Raw genomic sequence first — 17876 nt, forward strand, 5'->3', positions numbered from 1 at the left:
ATGCCTCTTTCCTTCAGTATTTACCTTCCAGCAATGCCCTTTTTCCTTGCCTTTTCGCATCAGTCTTCTTGTCTTTACCTTTGCTTTACTTTTCCACCCTCTTTCTCATCCATACCTGTTTACTAATTGTGCCCCCTCCCGCTCCCCAATAATCCAGGCCCTTTGACGCTGCCGACCGCTGCCAACGTGGTGGAAGCCTGTGGGACGCGTGGGCCCCGCCGAGGACCCGCGCCGCGGACGGACAGTACACCGCTTTTGTCCATGAGCGCAATGTGAAGAATGCAGGAATGCATGGCGGTGCTGGTACCTATGCTGTCCAAACCACCATGACCAGTCTCTGAGACGTGGGCCTTTCTGGAGCGTGACAGCGCTTTCTAGCAGAGGCTGGAAAATTACGTTTTGAGCTGTCTCTGAGATAAGGACAACGGACCCAAAGCTGACTATAGAGGGGAAAAAAACTTATGACAAAGGCTCTGCATATCATGCTGTTGGTATTTAGTCCTTAAAGAAAAAATAACATACAGACGAGAAGCCACCTGTCACTCTTACATTAAAAAGAGTATATATATATGTATCTTTTACATTGTGTTAAGGTTTTTCTTAATGATTGAATGAAAGATTTTTTTTTTTAGCTGGGTTTAACTTTGAGAGCTGTGCAGGAAGTCACATTTGTAATAAACTATACATGCAACTAGTGGGTTATAAAGTGGTTTCAAAAATCTTAGAGAGAAGGCATGTGACTGCCCCTCCTTTTTGAACCATGATTATTTAAAAACATCCAAGATAGATGGCTGATCTGAAAACTAATTTTTTTTTTTTTTTTTTTTTAACAAGCCCTCTTCTGAAAAATACTGTTTGGAAATGGAATAGAATTATTTTAATTTTTTTAGAATAAAAGTATCAGAACTCCTGAAGAGGCAAAGAGTAATAGTTTTTTTGCTTTCTAGAAAATTTTCTTTCTTTTTTGCTGCTGTGCTTCAGTTGAAATGAAACAGAAATATTTCCTGACAAACACCAGTCCTACCATATGATTCACAAGGTTAATTGTTAAGTCAGAGGTTAAGATTCCAGCTTCATGGCTCATTGCTGTTCTTGGGGGCCTTTAACAATGTGAAGAACTACCTTTACCCTTGAATGCACTGTGTTTTCACGTGTTTTCTGAAGTTAGCTGCTTTTAAATTGCAATATTCTTTTCCTGTTTAAAAAAAAAAAAAGACAAAAAGTTGTGGTAGAATTCTTAAAATTCACTTATATTTGGCTTTTATGATAAAGAAGGTGTTTGAATGATTTTCAAATTGTTTGAATAAGTTTCAAATTGCCACAGAGGCCAGAAATACAAAAACATTGTTTTCAGATATCCAGCCCCGAAGAACCAAGAAAGTAAGTCTCAGCCAGGGCATAACTTATTGCCCGAGACTTTTTGGCCACCACACCCTTGCATCTGACAGGGGGAAAGAGATTGCTAATGAAATATGAGTCTCTATTTTACAGCTCTGCTTAAAAAAAAAAAGGATATGCAAACTACATATTAAAGATCTGTGAAATCTAAAGAGGTGATTAGAGTGATCTGTTGTTCTGATTTGGGGTTTAGATTTTGCAAGGTTGATGTTGTAAACTTCTGGAGCAAAGCAAACCTATTTGTTTATTATTTATAAAATTGCATAAGAATATGCAAATGGAACAGGTGTTTTAACTTTAAAATATCATATAATTTCTGTGTAGATGAGGGAGAAGCCGCCACTAATTCCTAAGGAGGAATTTGGGATAGTTTTGTATTTAAAATGCAAGAACATTGTTGCAAAAACAAGTCACTGATTTATTGCAGAGGTTTAGGTTCAGGTGTGCTTATGTAGTGGCGATGCCACTGCAAGTAGTAGCTGACTCCTCGGGTATCAAAGAAGTTTTGCGTAGCTATCATAGAACTAAAGAATAGTTGAGGTTGGAATATGCCTCTGAAGATCATGTAGTCCCACTTGCATGCTAAAAGCAGGGTTGAGTAGAGCAGGTTGCTCAGGACCATGCCAGCCAGGTTTTGGGTATCTCCAAGGATGGAGACTTCACACCCTCTCTCAGCAACCTGTTCTGGTGTTTGACCAACCTTGCAGCATAAAAGGGGTTTTTTTATGTTTAAGTGGAATCTCCTGTATTTCAGTTTGTGCCCGTTGCCACTTGTCCTGTCTCTGGGCTCCCTTGAGAAGTCTGGCTGTTGTCTTTATTCCCCCCATCAGGTTTTTATGCATATTGGTAAGATCCTCCTGAGCTTTCTCTTCCTGAGGCTGAACAGTCCCAGCTCTCTCAGCCTCTCCTCCTATGTCAGATGCTCCAGACCCTTTATCGTCTTCACGGCCCTTTGCTGCACGCCCTCTAGTATGTCCACGTCGCTCTTGTCCTGGGGAGCCCAGAGCTGGGCACAACGCTCCAGGGGTGTCTCACCAGTGCTGAGCAGAGGGCTGGGTGTCCCAGCCGCCTGCAGTGTGCTGACTGTCACGGGCTGCCCTGGGATTAACTGCAAGTTTGGTAATTAAAGCTGTGGCTAAAGTTTTTATAGTAGATTTTTTTTGCATGACAGCAGAACTAGTTCAGATTCAGGATAGGGGAAGCAACCCTGGTTGCCTGAAATCCATCTACCTTTAGAATTTATTTCTTTTAGTATGGTATATGTTACATGCTTTTACTCTGTGGCTTTGAATCTTGCATATAACCTGAGGGTCGATTTTGCTCTGTGCTGGGCTTATTTTAGTGTGACTTTATTGACTTAGGGAGAATTATCATCCTGGTTTCCACTGGGGTAAGTGACAGCTGTCAACAGCAGACAGAGAAATTGTGCCACACCAATACCAACAACACCTAGCTGCATTTTTACAGGGACAGGTCACGTGCTCTAGGAATAGCATCGATGAAACACATGGATGTCTTTCTAAACAGCATGGTGGTGACAGATCTTGGCTTAATACTCACAAAGGTTCTGCAGCCAGCACCTTTTCCTGAGGGTGTTTTCTTTCCTTTCCTGTAGTTGTTGACTTGCATATATTACACTATGTCAGTATTTGGAATTACCTTCAAACAAATGGGAGACAGCAGAAGTCTTGGAGTGTGGGGCTCAGCCTGCTTGATTAGAAACTGAATGTGCCTGAACAGTCTCCATTTGTAGGATCATACATCCCCAGGATTTTTTCTTTTGCTTTCCTCACTTGAGAATAAAAAGGAAGTTCTTTTTTTTCTGAATATTTTTCATTTTTGTTTAGGGGAAAAAAAAATCTGGAAAGGTGACAGGCTTAAATTTACTGCTCTTCTTACCTTCAGGTACAGCATTGAATGCCCCAAAATGAAGGAAACAAAGAATTTCATACTATTGTACTACTTTACAGAGTCAGTGTGAGAAACTATTCTGTGTCACTACCAGTTTGAAAAAATAAATTAGCTTGTGTGGTACTCCATGCTGTTTCAAATTAGATTACTTGCAAAAGAATTATCTCTTTTGCAGCGGACTCGGATAGTTACTGTATTTTGCAGATTGTATTTCACAGACTAGAATGAAGTATTGTTTTGCTTTTCAACTAGGAAATTAAAAAATGATACCCTTTGTAACTGACAGCTTTCTCAGTCACATTATGCATTATATGCTGTATGGTACATACTAATATCAATATATTTGTCAGGCAAAAAAGAAGAAACAGTGCAGTAGCTAACTTCCTTAACTGTGGGAGTTCCTTGAGCACGTAATGACATGTGATTTATTAGTGGGTTGACAAACCTTTGCATGCACTAAAACCCTTTGATGATTCCTATATTCATAATTATTTGTGTGGCTGAACTGGTATCATTTATGAGCTTTTCCCTCAGCATATTTCTTAAAATATGCTGATAGAAGTTGTTTCTGAAGACATAAAGCCTGGCATTTACTACTATGGGAAGTTCAAATATCCCTTTGTATGTGGGTAAATACAGGAACGTGGAAAGCTAATGCCCATTTAATTTTTGAGTACTGCACACTGACTGTCGCAGAAGTCCTACTTTTCCTGGGAAGCCTTTTATTATTTCCCTTATGATTGGCATGACAGTTCTTCAGTGTTTTGTAAGAGAAGTCAGAAATTCTGTGCAGTGATGAAAATAGTGTCTTTGTGCTTTTTACTTCTGTAGTCTGGCCATTTACGAAGCCTGCATGGTAGACTTCCTGCTGATGCTCTGAAGAGGGTGAAGAATCTGGGTGGCCTCGAACAATTTAGCGCTCTTTGGGTAACTCGTCTTTTGTGCCTGCAAATTCCAGTGGCTGAGGGTCTCTCTAGTATGACTTTCCTCTTGTGACTGCCTATCTCAGGGTGGCTGAGTAAGTGTTTCAGTGGGTCTGAAGGCAAAATGGGGCCAATTCCTACCTGAATCTTGGCTTAGGAGGCTTCTCTTGAGTCTCCCTAAAATTCATTTAGTTTCCCTGAGGCCCTGCTGTGATGCAGGGGTGAAGCTGCAGGGACTCACCCCAGTTGTCCTTGCTACCTCAGCCAGTCCTCCATCCCGTGGCACAAATGGCAATAAGGTTTTCTACAAACTGTCATCACCTTAATGTAAGTAGTACCCTGCTTTTGGAGCAACACTAGACAGTGAGTGTGCCATTTGAATATGCCACCAGATTTCAATACTGCCCTTATCTCTAGTGTGCAGGTTTTTGAATCAACTGTCTTGTCTGTCTAGTAAATGTTACTGCAGTTGGGGGGGGGGGGGGGGGGCAAAAAGGCTAGTGTAATTATCCTAGCAATTTTCCAATGATGATAAATTCCATTTTTCACTCATTTTTTCTCCACTGGGCTGCAATGCTAAGAAAAGCATTAGAAGATTATAGCACTAAAGAAGTATTACTGGTGCTCTACATCACCTCTCTTATGTGGAGCTCATAGGAGCTTATACCTAGTTCCTTCAACATGTCATGGCAGCAGCACTTCTCTGTGCTGCAGGTGAAATCTGAACTTCCTCTACTGGTTGTCATATTAAACATTTGGGAGGTTATTTACAGAAAACTGTCAGAAAATAGAAAAAAAGTGTTGGCTTCATGTGAAGATCATAAAACACTTTCACTCTCATGCATCGGCATCCTCTGTTAGTAAGGTATGGGATTCAGTCTCTCTTTCTTTGTTGCCTTATTGGAAGAACATCTATTCCTGCCTATTACTTCTCATAATTGAAATTCTCTGTATCCATCATTCCCCCTTTGCAAGACTATCTGCTGCTTGCCATTTCCCATTAGTGGTGCACAGATAGGCTGTACAGTAGATTGAAAAGTTGCCTATTATTTGCTTTGCTAGTAGCTTCTTATTCTACTGCTTTAAGAGAATCAAGCAAGTGACCGCAGTTTGCCTCACAGCAATTAATTGTCTTAAGATGATTCGTACATTATTAGCACTAAAACGGTGATATCCTGTAATCTGTTTCAGAGGTATATATTTAACATTGGAAGGATCCTTTTGGGTGCTTGAGCTGGAGGGAGGAGTTTTTTCCTGGAGTCTCTAGTGACAACATGGGACTGCTTCCAAATTCCAGGGGCTGGAGGGAGGCAAGGGGCATTAACCTGGTAGTGATGAGGGAGAAGCTGGTCTAAACTGTCAAGTAGGAAACATCTCTGTCCGTGCATAAGAGTAAGTTCTGTTGTGGGTACTTGCTTGGTATCATTGTTTGCATATTTGGGACAGGACTTTCAAAAGTGATAGATTTTTCTTCTTAAACCAATATTGCAAACAAACTGTTTGTAAGTGTGATTTTTGATTGAAATGGGCGACAATCAAACTGCAGTTGTGTGCACAGATTGTCTGATTAACCGTCATCTTCTGCAGCAGTTGTTGTTTCTGTATTTGTTACAGTTTGCTGTTAGGATAGCTTTAGCTGTTCTGAACTTTGAAGAGATGGATGAGATTCTCGACTGTTTGCACAACATAAGCATCTTAATATAACTTTTGTCTTTGTAATTGTTTTTCTATTTTCATTGTAAATACAGATGGTAGGACAAAATAAAAAGGATACATTTCCATTAGAAAGCAAAGGAGGTGAAAAAAGTGATCCTAACTGGGTGGTTCACTTAAAATACTGTGACTGCTGAGGATTCATTCATGTCTCTGCCCAAGCTAATAAAACTGAAACTAGTTATAGTATGCCTAACCATGACATTGTGTCAATGCAGACCTATGCAGTGCATCCTTCTGCCTTCTGTTCTGCTTACAAGTATTGGGTGAAGTGCTGTACAAATAGTTTTTTGTGAACAGTACCAACCTCCCTCGCCCTAGCTTTTCTTTTTCTCGTGTAAAAATCCTAAAGTGTACCTTGGATTTGTTAGAAAAACTTCATATGTTTGTTCCAAAAAGTGTATTTAATGGATAAAAACTTCCCTCCTCCTCTCTTCTTTTTCCACTGCTATGTGATGAAGCAGCAGGCAATGTGGACCTGGTCTGTTATGAAGTCACTTCTACAGACATGAAGTGTTCCTTTTTTTTTTTTTTTTTTTTTTTTAAAGTCACTGAAAGCCAATGTCTATTAGTTACCTGAAACAGGTTTTACAGAATGTGTCTGGTTACCAGAAGACAGCTTGAAAAAAGAGATTGCGTGTGTTAAAGTTTTTTCTTGTTACAGGAAGAGTGGTAACATGATTCTGTGTATCTCTGCCCATTTTTCTGCCTTTGCAGCGTACCTCTTGTTCATTTGCTAGACAGCACGGAGTTACCAGAAACTTGTGTTGATGATGCCGTAGGCCGTCAAGTTGTTGGCTTGGCAACAGGAGATTCAGAAGAGGCTGTTAGTTGCCCTCATCCTGGCACAAAGGAAACTGCTGCTGAAAAAGTAGACACGGATCGTAAGCAAACTTACGGATTTTTCCATATTATCATGACGGGTGGGGTCAAAGTTAACTGATTAGGTTGTTATGAGGCTGTTTCCTTACAAAAATCCAGAAGTATTTTAGAAAGTTCCCTTAGATTATATGCATAAGGACAGTTTTACCCACCACTGGGACAGCAAAGTTGGTCAGCTCTCCCCATTTCAGCTGGAAACAGCTGCTTTCCAAGGACAGAGGTACAAGGGGAAAGTCACAGTTCTTTGTGGGATCTGACTTCAGCCACAAATACAGTGAAGTGCAACCATCTGAGCAATTAACTCTTGCTGCTTGCTCGTTCACTGTGAGGATGGTGGGTAAATGAACTTGCAGGAGTTCAGAGTGTTGTGATTAGGTATATACAGTCTCTAGGCTTGAAAGTTGCATTGAAGGTCGAGCAAGTAGCTTCCCCCATCCATGTGCTTTTTTCCACAGCTTTAAAACCATATAATTAGTGTTCAGCAAGAATGCAAGTTACAAGTCAAATAACTCCACAGTGACATTAGGAAGATTATATCTTTTCTGTCTTTCTCAGTATTTGAAGACACGTTCCTAAAACTGAAGCAGCTGGAGACAGAGCGCAGCAGCCCCGTGCCAACTGAGCGTCCCAACGTAAACATAAATGTACAGGTACTTGGGCTTCATTCCTCCTGGCAGAGTCGCTTAGTTTTGTTCAGATCATTCTGAAAAGTCTTCCACTTACCCTGGGCCCTTTGCAAGATTTTTAAGAGTATGAGTGAGTAATATTGGGGAATAGTAAAGGAAATACGGATGCTTTGTTACATATAAACCTGTGTGTGACCGGGGCAGCGAGATAAAGATCAGGGGCAGAGGTGCATGTGCACGTATGCAGGCTGTGGCCTGGTGAAATTTTCTAAAAATCAATGGGAGTAAAAGGCATAAACGCTTGAAATGTTCCTCAGTTGTCTTTTTGTGTAGGTTACTAACTGTACGGTGTTGTATAGTTCACCATCTTTTTTGAGGGGGTGAGCTGCTTTCCTGGTGTTTTTCAGTTGCCTTTGGTAACCCTCCCAGAATGTTGTTTTGATGTTTTGTTTTGAGTCAAGTTTGCTGGTGATCCATCCCTCCTGTTAAGTAACCAGTTTTTACCTGCTCTCTGAAGTAGGTGTTAGTTCTCTGTGTGTTTACATAGAGAGGAGCGATGTGGTTTGATTTAGTGCTCTCATAAATCTTTTTGAGCAAGTCAGGCTGCATTTCCTCGGGCAGCTGAGCCAAAGTACGAGCTTCAGTGCCCTGAACAGGGCGAGGGCTCTCTCCTCCCTTGCTCCTCTTTGCTTGTCTTTCCCCAGCTTCCTCCTCTCCTCTGTCACCTCCAGGAATCATTGCATGTTTTGGTGAACCAATGTAGCCTACAAAATGGCAAACAAAAATTTTTTTGCCTTTTTTGTTTTGAACTTTTTGTTAAAGTGTTGGGGTTTTTTGGTTTTTGTTTTGGTTTGGTTTTTAAGTTGTTAAATGGCAAGTTAAATAGGTTTGTGGAAGGAGTCAAAGAAATGCAAGAACCGTAGTGAAAATAAGTAGTGTTGCTAGAAGGGATGGAGAGGACAGGATCCTCCCTTACAACAGCAGTGAACTTTAATAGATTCACCGGTTATCAGACAACTGCACCCATGCAGGATATTCTTCTTTTTTATAATGAGCTTTAAAAAATTTGGAATTTAAATTTCCCTTACTCTGCTTCTCCCATTGTTTAAGCTTTAGGTGCTTTATTGCATTTTGGACAAGCAGAGAGAGTAAAACACCTGGCAGTGTTATCTCTGTTTGTACTACCCTCCCTTGCAGGGAGGCCCGAGGATTTATCTAACTTTCGGTGAAGCAGCTATGATTTTTCTTGCTCCCTCAATAGTAAAATGAACCAGGTGCCAAGAGAGGTGTCTAGTGTTTGGGCTAAGCCCATTCCTGAGCATTTGTTCCCCTCCTCCCTGTGAGGGAAGGCTGCTGCTTTGATATGCTTGGTGCTGCAGGCTGTTTGGCTCATGTCCCCTTTAAGGGCTGTTGTCAGGGATGCCTTGTGCACCTCTCTGCTTGGTGAGTGCATTACAAAGATTACCAAGTCTCTAAGAAGATTAGTCAGTAGCCTATAGGTCCTGTTATGCGGAACCACTGCCTCTGCATAAACTAAAGCAAATGAACACAGTTTATTTCAGAATATTACTGCCTGTTGAGCTCCATTTTAGTTCAGACAGAGAGGGGGAAAAACATCTAATTGGTTAAATGGAGAGCACGAAGCAAAAGTGTCTTAGTGATTTTTAAATTGTGGCGGTTACGTAGTAAGCAAGATAAGATTCCTGTAATGAGCTAATCTAACAAACAGCGGCCAAGGCAGTACAGTCACAGTTATCCAGCTGCTGTCATATGAGGTGCAGAGGTTACAGATACTGGGGTGATAGTAACCTGATTAGAGACCAAGAACATTTGCATAACTGAGAAATACATGGCGTATGGATCAACAGTATGCCAGTATGATTGTTTCTTTGGGAAAAAAGACTTCAGTTTTCAAGAAGGAAGTGCAAATTGTATTACGAAAACATAAGAGTAGATCATCAGTGGTTTTCCTCAGGTAGAAAAGACTGAATAAAGCTTTTCAGCCTGTGATGTAGCTTACCAAGAGGTCACTTGACAGTGTTTGTTTAAAAAGGTAGGCAAAGATTAGAGACTGCCTCTGTATATTTTAAATTCTGCATGCTTCAAATTGCAAAAACATTTAGGTTGCAGTAGAACCAAATGAGCACACCCAGTTGTGATTAGAGATGAAGGTTAATGATTTGGAAATGAGTCCTGAAAAGAGTGACCTAAGAACAACTATTAAAACCACTTTGTTTCCTGCTTTTGAGGGCTGCTTTAGAAAAAAGACTAATTCCACTTACAGTGTTTGTTACAAAATGTACCTATTGGCTCTCCTCCTGCACTTAGTTCTGTTCTTAATCTATTTGTAAAAGAGGTGTTCATGGCATCTTCTTCTGACTGAACTGAATGGGACTGCAGTATATCCACTAAAACCTTGCAATGAGGTTAGATCCTGGAGTTTGCTGTTACTTCGGATGAATGCAGCATTACAGTGTTCTCTCTAAAAGTGTGTGATTACAATTTCAGCATGTCTCATCTCCCTTAAGTTCTAGCAGTGCATAAGATACCTACCTATGTAGAAACAGTTACAGCACATAAAAGGTTTGGTAAAATGCATTGGGGGAAAGCATTAGCTTTCTGCTTATGAAGGCAGAGCTGCATCCTGAACTTCGTAAGCGACACTGCCAAATGCCAATGAACTACTCACTTCAGCTTTAATTAAAAATCTTTTAACTATTTTCCATCAGGGCCAGAGATGGCCTGACAATCATCTTCACATAATTCTATACTTACAATCAATAAATGTTGATTGATTTCTTTGATAGGGAAATATTTCTCTAGCTATCTGTCTTCTTTCAGAGAAAAAGAGAAATCTTTCTAGAATGAGAACTGGGAAGTGGAGAATGAATGGCTTCATTCTTCACCACTGCTCCCTGCCAAAATCTGTTGGGATGAAAGAATGCGACTTTGTCCTTTCCTGGCTTTCACTAGTGCAGTGACCAGATCTGACAAAAGAGAGCAAATAGCTCTTAAATACACCAACACTCCACTTTCATCAGCTTCTGAAGTGAAATGAACAATAAAAAGTTTACCCTGTTTGCCTGTGTTCAAAGTCTGCTCCAGGGTCAGAAATGCAAGGACGTGAGGATTTTCTTTTTCTGAATTCATTGCAATCTGTAAACACGTGCAAGTTGCTCCAAAATGTGCCTATGTTAGACTCCCATCTCCCTGCACAAAGTGATTTTCAGTGGCACCAGGAACGCTGCTCAAAAGCACAAAGGATTGGGATTGCACGCTCTGCTGCTGCCTTTAATCTTTCCTTCCCTTTTTACATTGCTGCCTAGCTCCATATTTTGATTGAAGAATAGAGTACAAATATAGTTTGTCTAGTACATGGAAACAATAAAAATTCATAACGAGCTAGAATATTGACAAACCCCAGCACCTTTACTGTTTTATGTGCACAACTGAAATGTCTTGTAAATTAGACATCTTGAGGCGTTATCAGGTGCCAGATGCTTTCCCCTCTAGCTACATGCTCTTTCCATTAAAAAAACAGTAAAACACCAATGCTTTTTTCAAGCACAAAATAGAAGGGATTGAGAAAAATGTGTCTTTAATATTGGTGGAAATATTTCCTTGGTGATACAGAACTTATACTTGATTACATTAAAATATTTCTTAATAGTACTAAACTTTTCAAAAGTTGGGAATGTAATCCCTAATAGACTAGAGTGTCCTAATTAAACTGGTTGTTCAGGTGGAGGAAGCTGAGAGGAAGTTAAACCACAAAATGGTGCTTAAAGCACCAGTGTACTGATGTGCTCAGTTAAAATAATTAGATTTACTGTATCACTGGTACTGGAATAATGCATTAGAAATTCTGTGCAGGGATTGTTATATACAACATCTGGTTCAGCAAGGTCCAGTGTAAGGATTTAAGGATTATTACAATTGGGTACTGCGACTGTACAAATAATAATAATAATAATTCATTTTTAATTATTCCGGACTTTTGGCAATTCCAGCAGCTTCTCTGAAATAAAAGCACTTAAATGTTTAATAATTAATTGTTTTTTTAGTCTTCATGATTTATGTGAATGTGCACCTCTTACTATCTGCTAGCAGTAGTCATTAGCAACACTGGTTGCTGGTCCTCATACCTTTTTATGTTGACGGTGACCCTTGACAAAGTTCATTGCTGACTGGGGTCAAAATTTTAAAACAGGTTCTCCTTTAGACGGTCTCATAAGTTCCTATTTGGATACCCTGAAAGGTGATTTAGAGGGAGATAAGAAAAGGAAATGGTTTTCCTTTCTCTCTAAAGGCCAAATACCTAGAAGTTCTCACTAACGTTTCCAGTGAGCGAAAACAGCTGAAAGTGGATGAAGAGCTGTGTGGGGGACGGGTATTCACCTCTTTTTAACTTCTCCCCGCTGCTCGCTCTCTATGTGACAGGCTTCATTCCTTCTGGACACGCTGCAGTTCCTGCAAGTAGGAGTGCAGCAGGAGTGTGCCTGCTCCGGGGTGTGTTGCAGGAATGCAGCACTTGCCTGCAGGGAAGAGCCTGCTGTAGCCAGCAAGGGTGGCATATGGCAGGGAAAGCAGGACTCTGTCTCCCCCTGCTGAGTCCTACCCCCAGAAGAAAGGTCACAAGGTTTCGTTTCCACTCAGTTAATTAACTTCTGTCACTAATCAAATAGCAATTAGTAGATTGACTGCTTAATTAACATTTTATAATTAAGAAATGCAGTTCACATAATGAAATATACTGTAGTGAAAGGTATCGCATTTTTAATTGTCTTCATTGTGCATCAGGCTGTCAGCTTGCTCTGATGTAATCAGTGACGGGAGAGGTAGCTAATAGCACATTAAACTGTTGTTCTAATTTATAAGTGGATTTTAAGGTAAAAGTCTTCCCAACTGGCATTTGAGAGTAAATTATCAACTTATAGTTAGGCTATACTGATATGATACAATATGATGGCTGCTATATTGATCTCCTATCAGTAAACTAGGCTGCAAATTTAGGGTCCACTTCAGTTCTTGCACACTGTATTTTTAGCACAGCGTTTTGCATATCCGCTTTTAAGCATTGTGCTTTTTGTACTTTGTTTTGCTGTGACTTTACAATGGAGTTCCAAAATAAAGGAAAAAATTGCTTTTTCATTTCAGTATAAATCTGCCGAGTTTCCTCTCACTCAGAGCCTTGTTGTTATTCAGAGATGTTAATAAACTTCAGCCCAGACTTTTCCACCTGGGAACTGCTTCTAATAAAATTTTTTTTCATGTCTAGGGTGAAGTGGTAAAGTTGACAGATAAATGTCTTAACAATGCAATTGAGAGCCCAATCACAGCAGCAACGTGGCTTCCAGCAGATATCAAAAGTAATATCCTGAAGGCCCAGGCGGAAGCAGGGCACAAGGTAAATACTCAACTGGTAAGGACTGTGGTGTTCTCAGATGTTTTATTTCTCTTCAATTGCCTGGTGTTGGAGAAGGTGCCTTGCAGATAAGGGTGCTCCAACAGCCAATGTCCAAGGTAGAGTAAGAAAGCCTTTCAGCCTTTCTTCACAATAATAGTGGTCCAGTACTGGAACGGTTGCCCAGGGAGAAATCTCCATCCTTGATGACACTCAACGTGTGTGTGTGTGTGTGTGTGTATATATATATATATATATATAATTTGTCAGGCATTGGAACAGGCTGCCCAGGGAAGTGGTTGAGTCACCATCCCTGGAGGTATTCAAAAAGCACGTAGACAAGCCACTTTCAGGACATGGTTTAGTAGGCACGGCTGACGGTTGGACTCAATGATCTTAAAGGTCTTTTCCAACCTAAATGATTCTGTGATTCTATATAACTGGACAAGGCCCTGAACAAGCCCTGGTTTGAGTGGTTATTGAGCCAGATAACCTCCAAAGGTTGCCTTCTAACCAAAAAATTATTCTGTGATTTTGTGACTAAGACAATGCTTCTAGCGTGTTCTAGTAAATTCTGTAGCAAATAATGGTATTTTATTTGGCTACGCTGGTGAATTATTTTTATTTCTGCACTGAGGTTTTCACATGGAATTGTTGTTTTAAGTCCCTGAGCTGTAGATGAACAGCACACTTGCGTGCTGGGTGGGAGGTACTCGGCCCTTCTGTGAATCTCGGAACTGACACAAGATGGAAACAGGTATCAGAAATTTATATCCTCGTTCATTTTTTTCCTCTCAGGTCATAAGAGAAGACAGCCTGGCAGGTGTCAAGAATTCCAATATTCAGGATGCTGCTGCCAGGTACTGAATAGATTCGGAAGAAACACGTTATCTAGTTACCCAAGTACAGCAATGAGAACCTGCAGTTCAGTGCAGTCTTTCAGTGGCTTAGTGATCATGGCATTTTACCTTGCATAGTGTGGCTTAACCTGGTGAATGTGAAGTGTTTTTAAAATGAAAACCAGTAAGCGCTATAGTTGCTAAGTTTTATTATATGCAAGGTAATCCAGATACTCTTTATTCTCCCATGCTTTAATTTGATAAGCATTGTTCCAACAATATCTTCAATCACTAGAGTTATTTGTGACCCATGAACAACTTCAGTGTGGGGAGAGGAGATGGGTCTGTTCACAGCAGCTGTTTTCAAGGGGAGAAAAAAAATTGTGTACAAAAACCTGACACTGACAGTTGATTTCCTGAGAACTACTGAATCTCAAATGATTGCTAGTTCCAGTGGGATTTCGGGCATTGAAAAAGTTAAAGGGTTACAACATGTAATTTCTTGACCATTTGTGAAGGTGAGCATGGGTCAAACCTCAAAGAGCACATGGGGTTACTGAATAAAATGTACATCCAGCGATCTCAAAAATATGCTGTAACAAGTGATTCATGAAGAGCTTTCCGCGGAAGGTTGTACCTGTTTTTTGTTGTTTTGTGCCAGGAACATTCTCCCATCAGGCAAAGTACAGAGTAGTCCCCCAGCAACCAGTCCAGTATTTCAAGACCCAAGAGAGCTGCTGAAAGCAATCCCTGCCTCAAATGCCTTTGTTCCGTAAGTGATTCAGGAGAAATGTGTTTCTAGGGTAAGGGAATCATGTGGAGATCATCATGAACAGGTCTGAAAAGATGAGGAACAGTTGCTGAGCATTTAGGCTACATCTAACTAAGCAGGTTTACTGATGCACCTTTAATTACTGTTGCAACAGTTAATCAGTGTAGGCCAGGCCTCGGGGTGGTATCCTAGCAAGCAGCAAGCGAATCTCTCTCTTCTGAAATGACTGAAATATCTGACATCCTGCCGTCCCTGGCTCTAAAAGGGAAGATAAGAGGATGGCAGGGAAGGCTTCAGGCAAATTAGAAACAAGGGCTGAAGAAGTTCCTTTGAAATAGAAGACACCGATACTTTTGGGTCTATACACAGCCGTAGCTGAAACTATGAAAGAGAGCAGTAATCTGCAGGGGTAGTTGGAGGGCATTTACTTCAACATACCCACAAACATCAGTCTTTTCTCTGCCTCACATGGAACTGGTGTTGAGGTTTTGGGTTGAGCCTATCAGGGAAGCAGCACTGTTTCACGCTATCCAGGCAGTGTGCTGATGAGAGTATTTTCTCCTTTCAGTAATGTGTTAAATGAGGACAACGCCGCCTCTAACCATGAGGACCTGCTGATTCCAGCTAATCTGGCTCCGGCTGAGGAGGCTGCTGTATCAAAGGTATCACCACCTGCCAGCCTGGAAGGTCTCTGTCTGTCATGTTCTGAGCTACTGATGCCTCCGGGCAAGCACAGCAGACCTTGCTGCATGCCTCTCATAACTCAGTGAATACCAGTCATTGGTGAATGCCAAAGAGTGCTTTCTGGAGCAGACAGGGACACTGTACAGATCTCTCCAAAGGCCATTTCTAACTGTCCTTTCAGGTTCTTTGCCTGACGCTTTTTTTTCCTAAACTGATCGTTTTCCTCACATTGGTGGGGAGCCGCTTACATCCCAATGATTTGATGCTCCAGGAGAGAGACTGCAGGGATGAAATTCTGACATAGGCAATTCCTGTAAAAATAACCACAGAGGGAAAAGTTTAAATTGAAATGTTTAATTGTTGTGTTCTGGTTACCCTAAGGATAAGGTAATTTTTAACTGGACTCCATGAAATGCACATAGTAATTCAGGGGTCACCACCTTTCCTTTGTCCCTCTCCAAAAGAAAAGAGGAGTCCAGCACTGGACTCTGCTGTTACTTCAGCAGACTGAGGGGTTATTCTAGATCACTAAAGCACCCTTTAGTTGTTGTCCCTCTAAACCAGTGTTATGTAGTTGATCCCACTGAATAATTATCAGTTTCATCTTCTGAGTTCAAATATTCAGCTCATAGACCTCGCTGACCTTCTTGTCAAATGGCACAGTACCCCATCTTTGCATAGGAGAATGGGACAGTTTCACAGCTTACATGGCAATGACATTGTTTCCAGTGCATTGATGACAGTAAGTGAAATGAATAGGCTATTAAAAAAGATCATGTGGAAAGATTTGAGAAGACAGACCTGATAAACAGTGGTGTTCATTAAGGACACTGGTCTGTAACTTGGGAAGCCACTAGAGTATTCAGCAGACCTATCTGGTTACTACTGGGAATTCAATTCAAAACTGATTTATTCCATAGAGCACTCCAGATGACCAGGACGTTTCCTTAACATCATTGACAGAGAATCTAATTGACTTTACAGAAGCCACACCTCGGGTAAATGTATTTCAAAACCAAACTTATTCCTTCACATGTACAGTGGTTTTTACTCATAAACTGTCCTCTGGCTTTAGTGTCTCTCCACCAGGCTTGGATCTGCTGCGGCAGCGCGAAGTGGTGATTGACCTGGATCACTGCATATAGGCACCCCTACTTGAAGGGTGGCTGGCGTAGGGTTGTAGACCCTACACCTTTGTAATGGAAGTGAAGGAACCTGAAGAGTTAACTTGTAGCTGTGCCACAAGAGCCTGTAGTCTTACTTTAGTACACCTGCAAGTACCAGCCTGCTTCTCAGGCTTTTGGGTATATATAATACTTCAGAAATTATATGTAAATGTGTATATACGCACACAGATGTTCATATGTGTGTGTATATATATAAAATAAATACTTGAAAAATAAACTTTTAATACAAATCACCCCTTTTATATAGATAAAAAAAATCTCTTATAATCTGTGCCGGTGAAAAAGGAGTTACATTGCATGCACCAAAAAAAAGGGGAAGGAGTAGGACCTTTAAACTGTTCACAGAAGTGTGCTCTTGGTTAACTTTGTCCACAAAGCAGAAAAAAACAATGGGTTCAGCAGCCTCTTGGAAGGGAGCGCTATGCTGAAATTGCTACCAGTGAGTTTCTGTGAGTGAGCGGGTATTAGCTGTACGCTGTGTGGGTGCCATTTACCTTTTCATGTGAAGTCACATCTTCTGTGGCTAATCGCTAGCGTGGTTCAGAGACTAGCGATGGACGAATATCCAAGATCATTTTGGGAGGCAGTATTTTGGGAGGCAATGTTGTTTTGAGAATGTTCTCAGCTACTTCCAGCCGTTTCTAATGAGCATTTGTTTGCTTTTTGTAGGTGTCTTCCCAGCCCACGATAGTACCGAGGTGGATAGTGCCAGTGAGTTATTTGACTATTCCTTAACAACAACAACAAAAAAAAAAAAGAAAAAAAGAAAACTTTTGTCATGATTAAGAAACAGGAGCTCAAGTAAAATAATAAAATATAACAATTTGTAATAATTTGAAAGCCCATAAAATAATGTACCAGACCAAAACTAAAGCAAACTAATTCAGCTGGAGTAAGTCAAACAACATACATATCCTGTTAATATTTAAACTTCATTCTTGTTGCGTTACATTGTGGGTAAATGCCATAAAGTTTCTTTAAGAACTTATATTTAGTGAATCCCACCCTGGAACTTGATGAATCTTAGTTTTTACTGTTAATAAATAAATCATATTGGAAAAATTAGCTTGTCTTGTCCTGGCAGGTTTTTATTTCAGTTTCCTGTTTCATTCTCCCCAATTCAGACTGGACTGATTTCCAATGGGCCTTTGGGAAATGATGTTGCCTTAGCTATGAAGGCAGTGAAAGGCAGCACGGAGACTCTGACGTCGTCAGCTGGATTGCCACCATCCCAGCAGACATCCGAAGTCCTTGCAAGGTAAGGTCTCCTCAGCACTCACTTCAGAAGTCTGTATGGGGTGGAAAGGAATGTTGTGCTCTTACTACTTCCACTTAAGTTGTTACAGTGGTCATTTAGACACAGTGCCTTGTTTTGCTGTGCTTATAAACTATAGTTCTGTCTCACTTCATAGCATTTTTATATAACATTGTTTGAAGGGTAAGAAAACATTTTTTTTAATTTAAGTAAGTAAAGGAACAAAGCATACAAATTTAGCTGGAGTTGGAGGTAAACCTGTTGTCATTGTAAGTGCTATAA

The 17876-nt window shown here is 40.6% G+C and overlaps 1 protein-coding gene across 7 annotated transcripts in view; it reads left to right on the top strand.

Annotated features, from left to right (window-relative positions):
* EPB41L5 (erythrocyte membrane protein band 4.1 like 5) overlaps positions 1-17876 on the top strand; it is a 61247-nt gene that overhangs the window by 37600 nt on the left and 5771 nt on the right. For 2 of the 7 annotated variants that reach the window (XM_052791082.1, XM_052791083.1), the window contains exons 17-25: positions 6663-6829; positions 7383-7477; positions 12732-12860; positions 13656-13717; positions 14358-14468; positions 15037-15130; positions 16073-16150; positions 17009-17050; positions 17464-17597. In XM_052791082.1, coding sequence (XP_052647042.1) covers positions 6663-6829; positions 7383-7477; positions 12732-12860; positions 13656-13717; positions 14358-14468; positions 15037-15130; positions 16073-16150; positions 17009-17050; positions 17464-17597 — 912 coding nt within the window. Of the gene's footprint in view, positions 1-157; positions 3433-6662; positions 6830-7382; positions 7478-12731; positions 12861-13655; positions 13718-14357; positions 14469-15036; positions 15131-16072; positions 16151-17008; positions 17051-17463; positions 17598-17876 lie in introns of those variants that run through there. The other 5 variants (XR_008235842.1, XM_052791087.1, XM_052791084.1 and 2 more) reach the window with 4 other exon arrangements.

Source organism: Harpia harpyja, chromosome 7 (genome assembly GCF_026419915.1).
Source record: "Harpia harpyja isolate bHarHar1 chromosome 7, bHarHar1 primary haplotype, whole genome shotgun sequence".
Lineage (NCBI taxonomy): Eukaryota > Metazoa > Chordata > Aves > Accipitriformes > Accipitridae > Harpia > Harpia harpyja.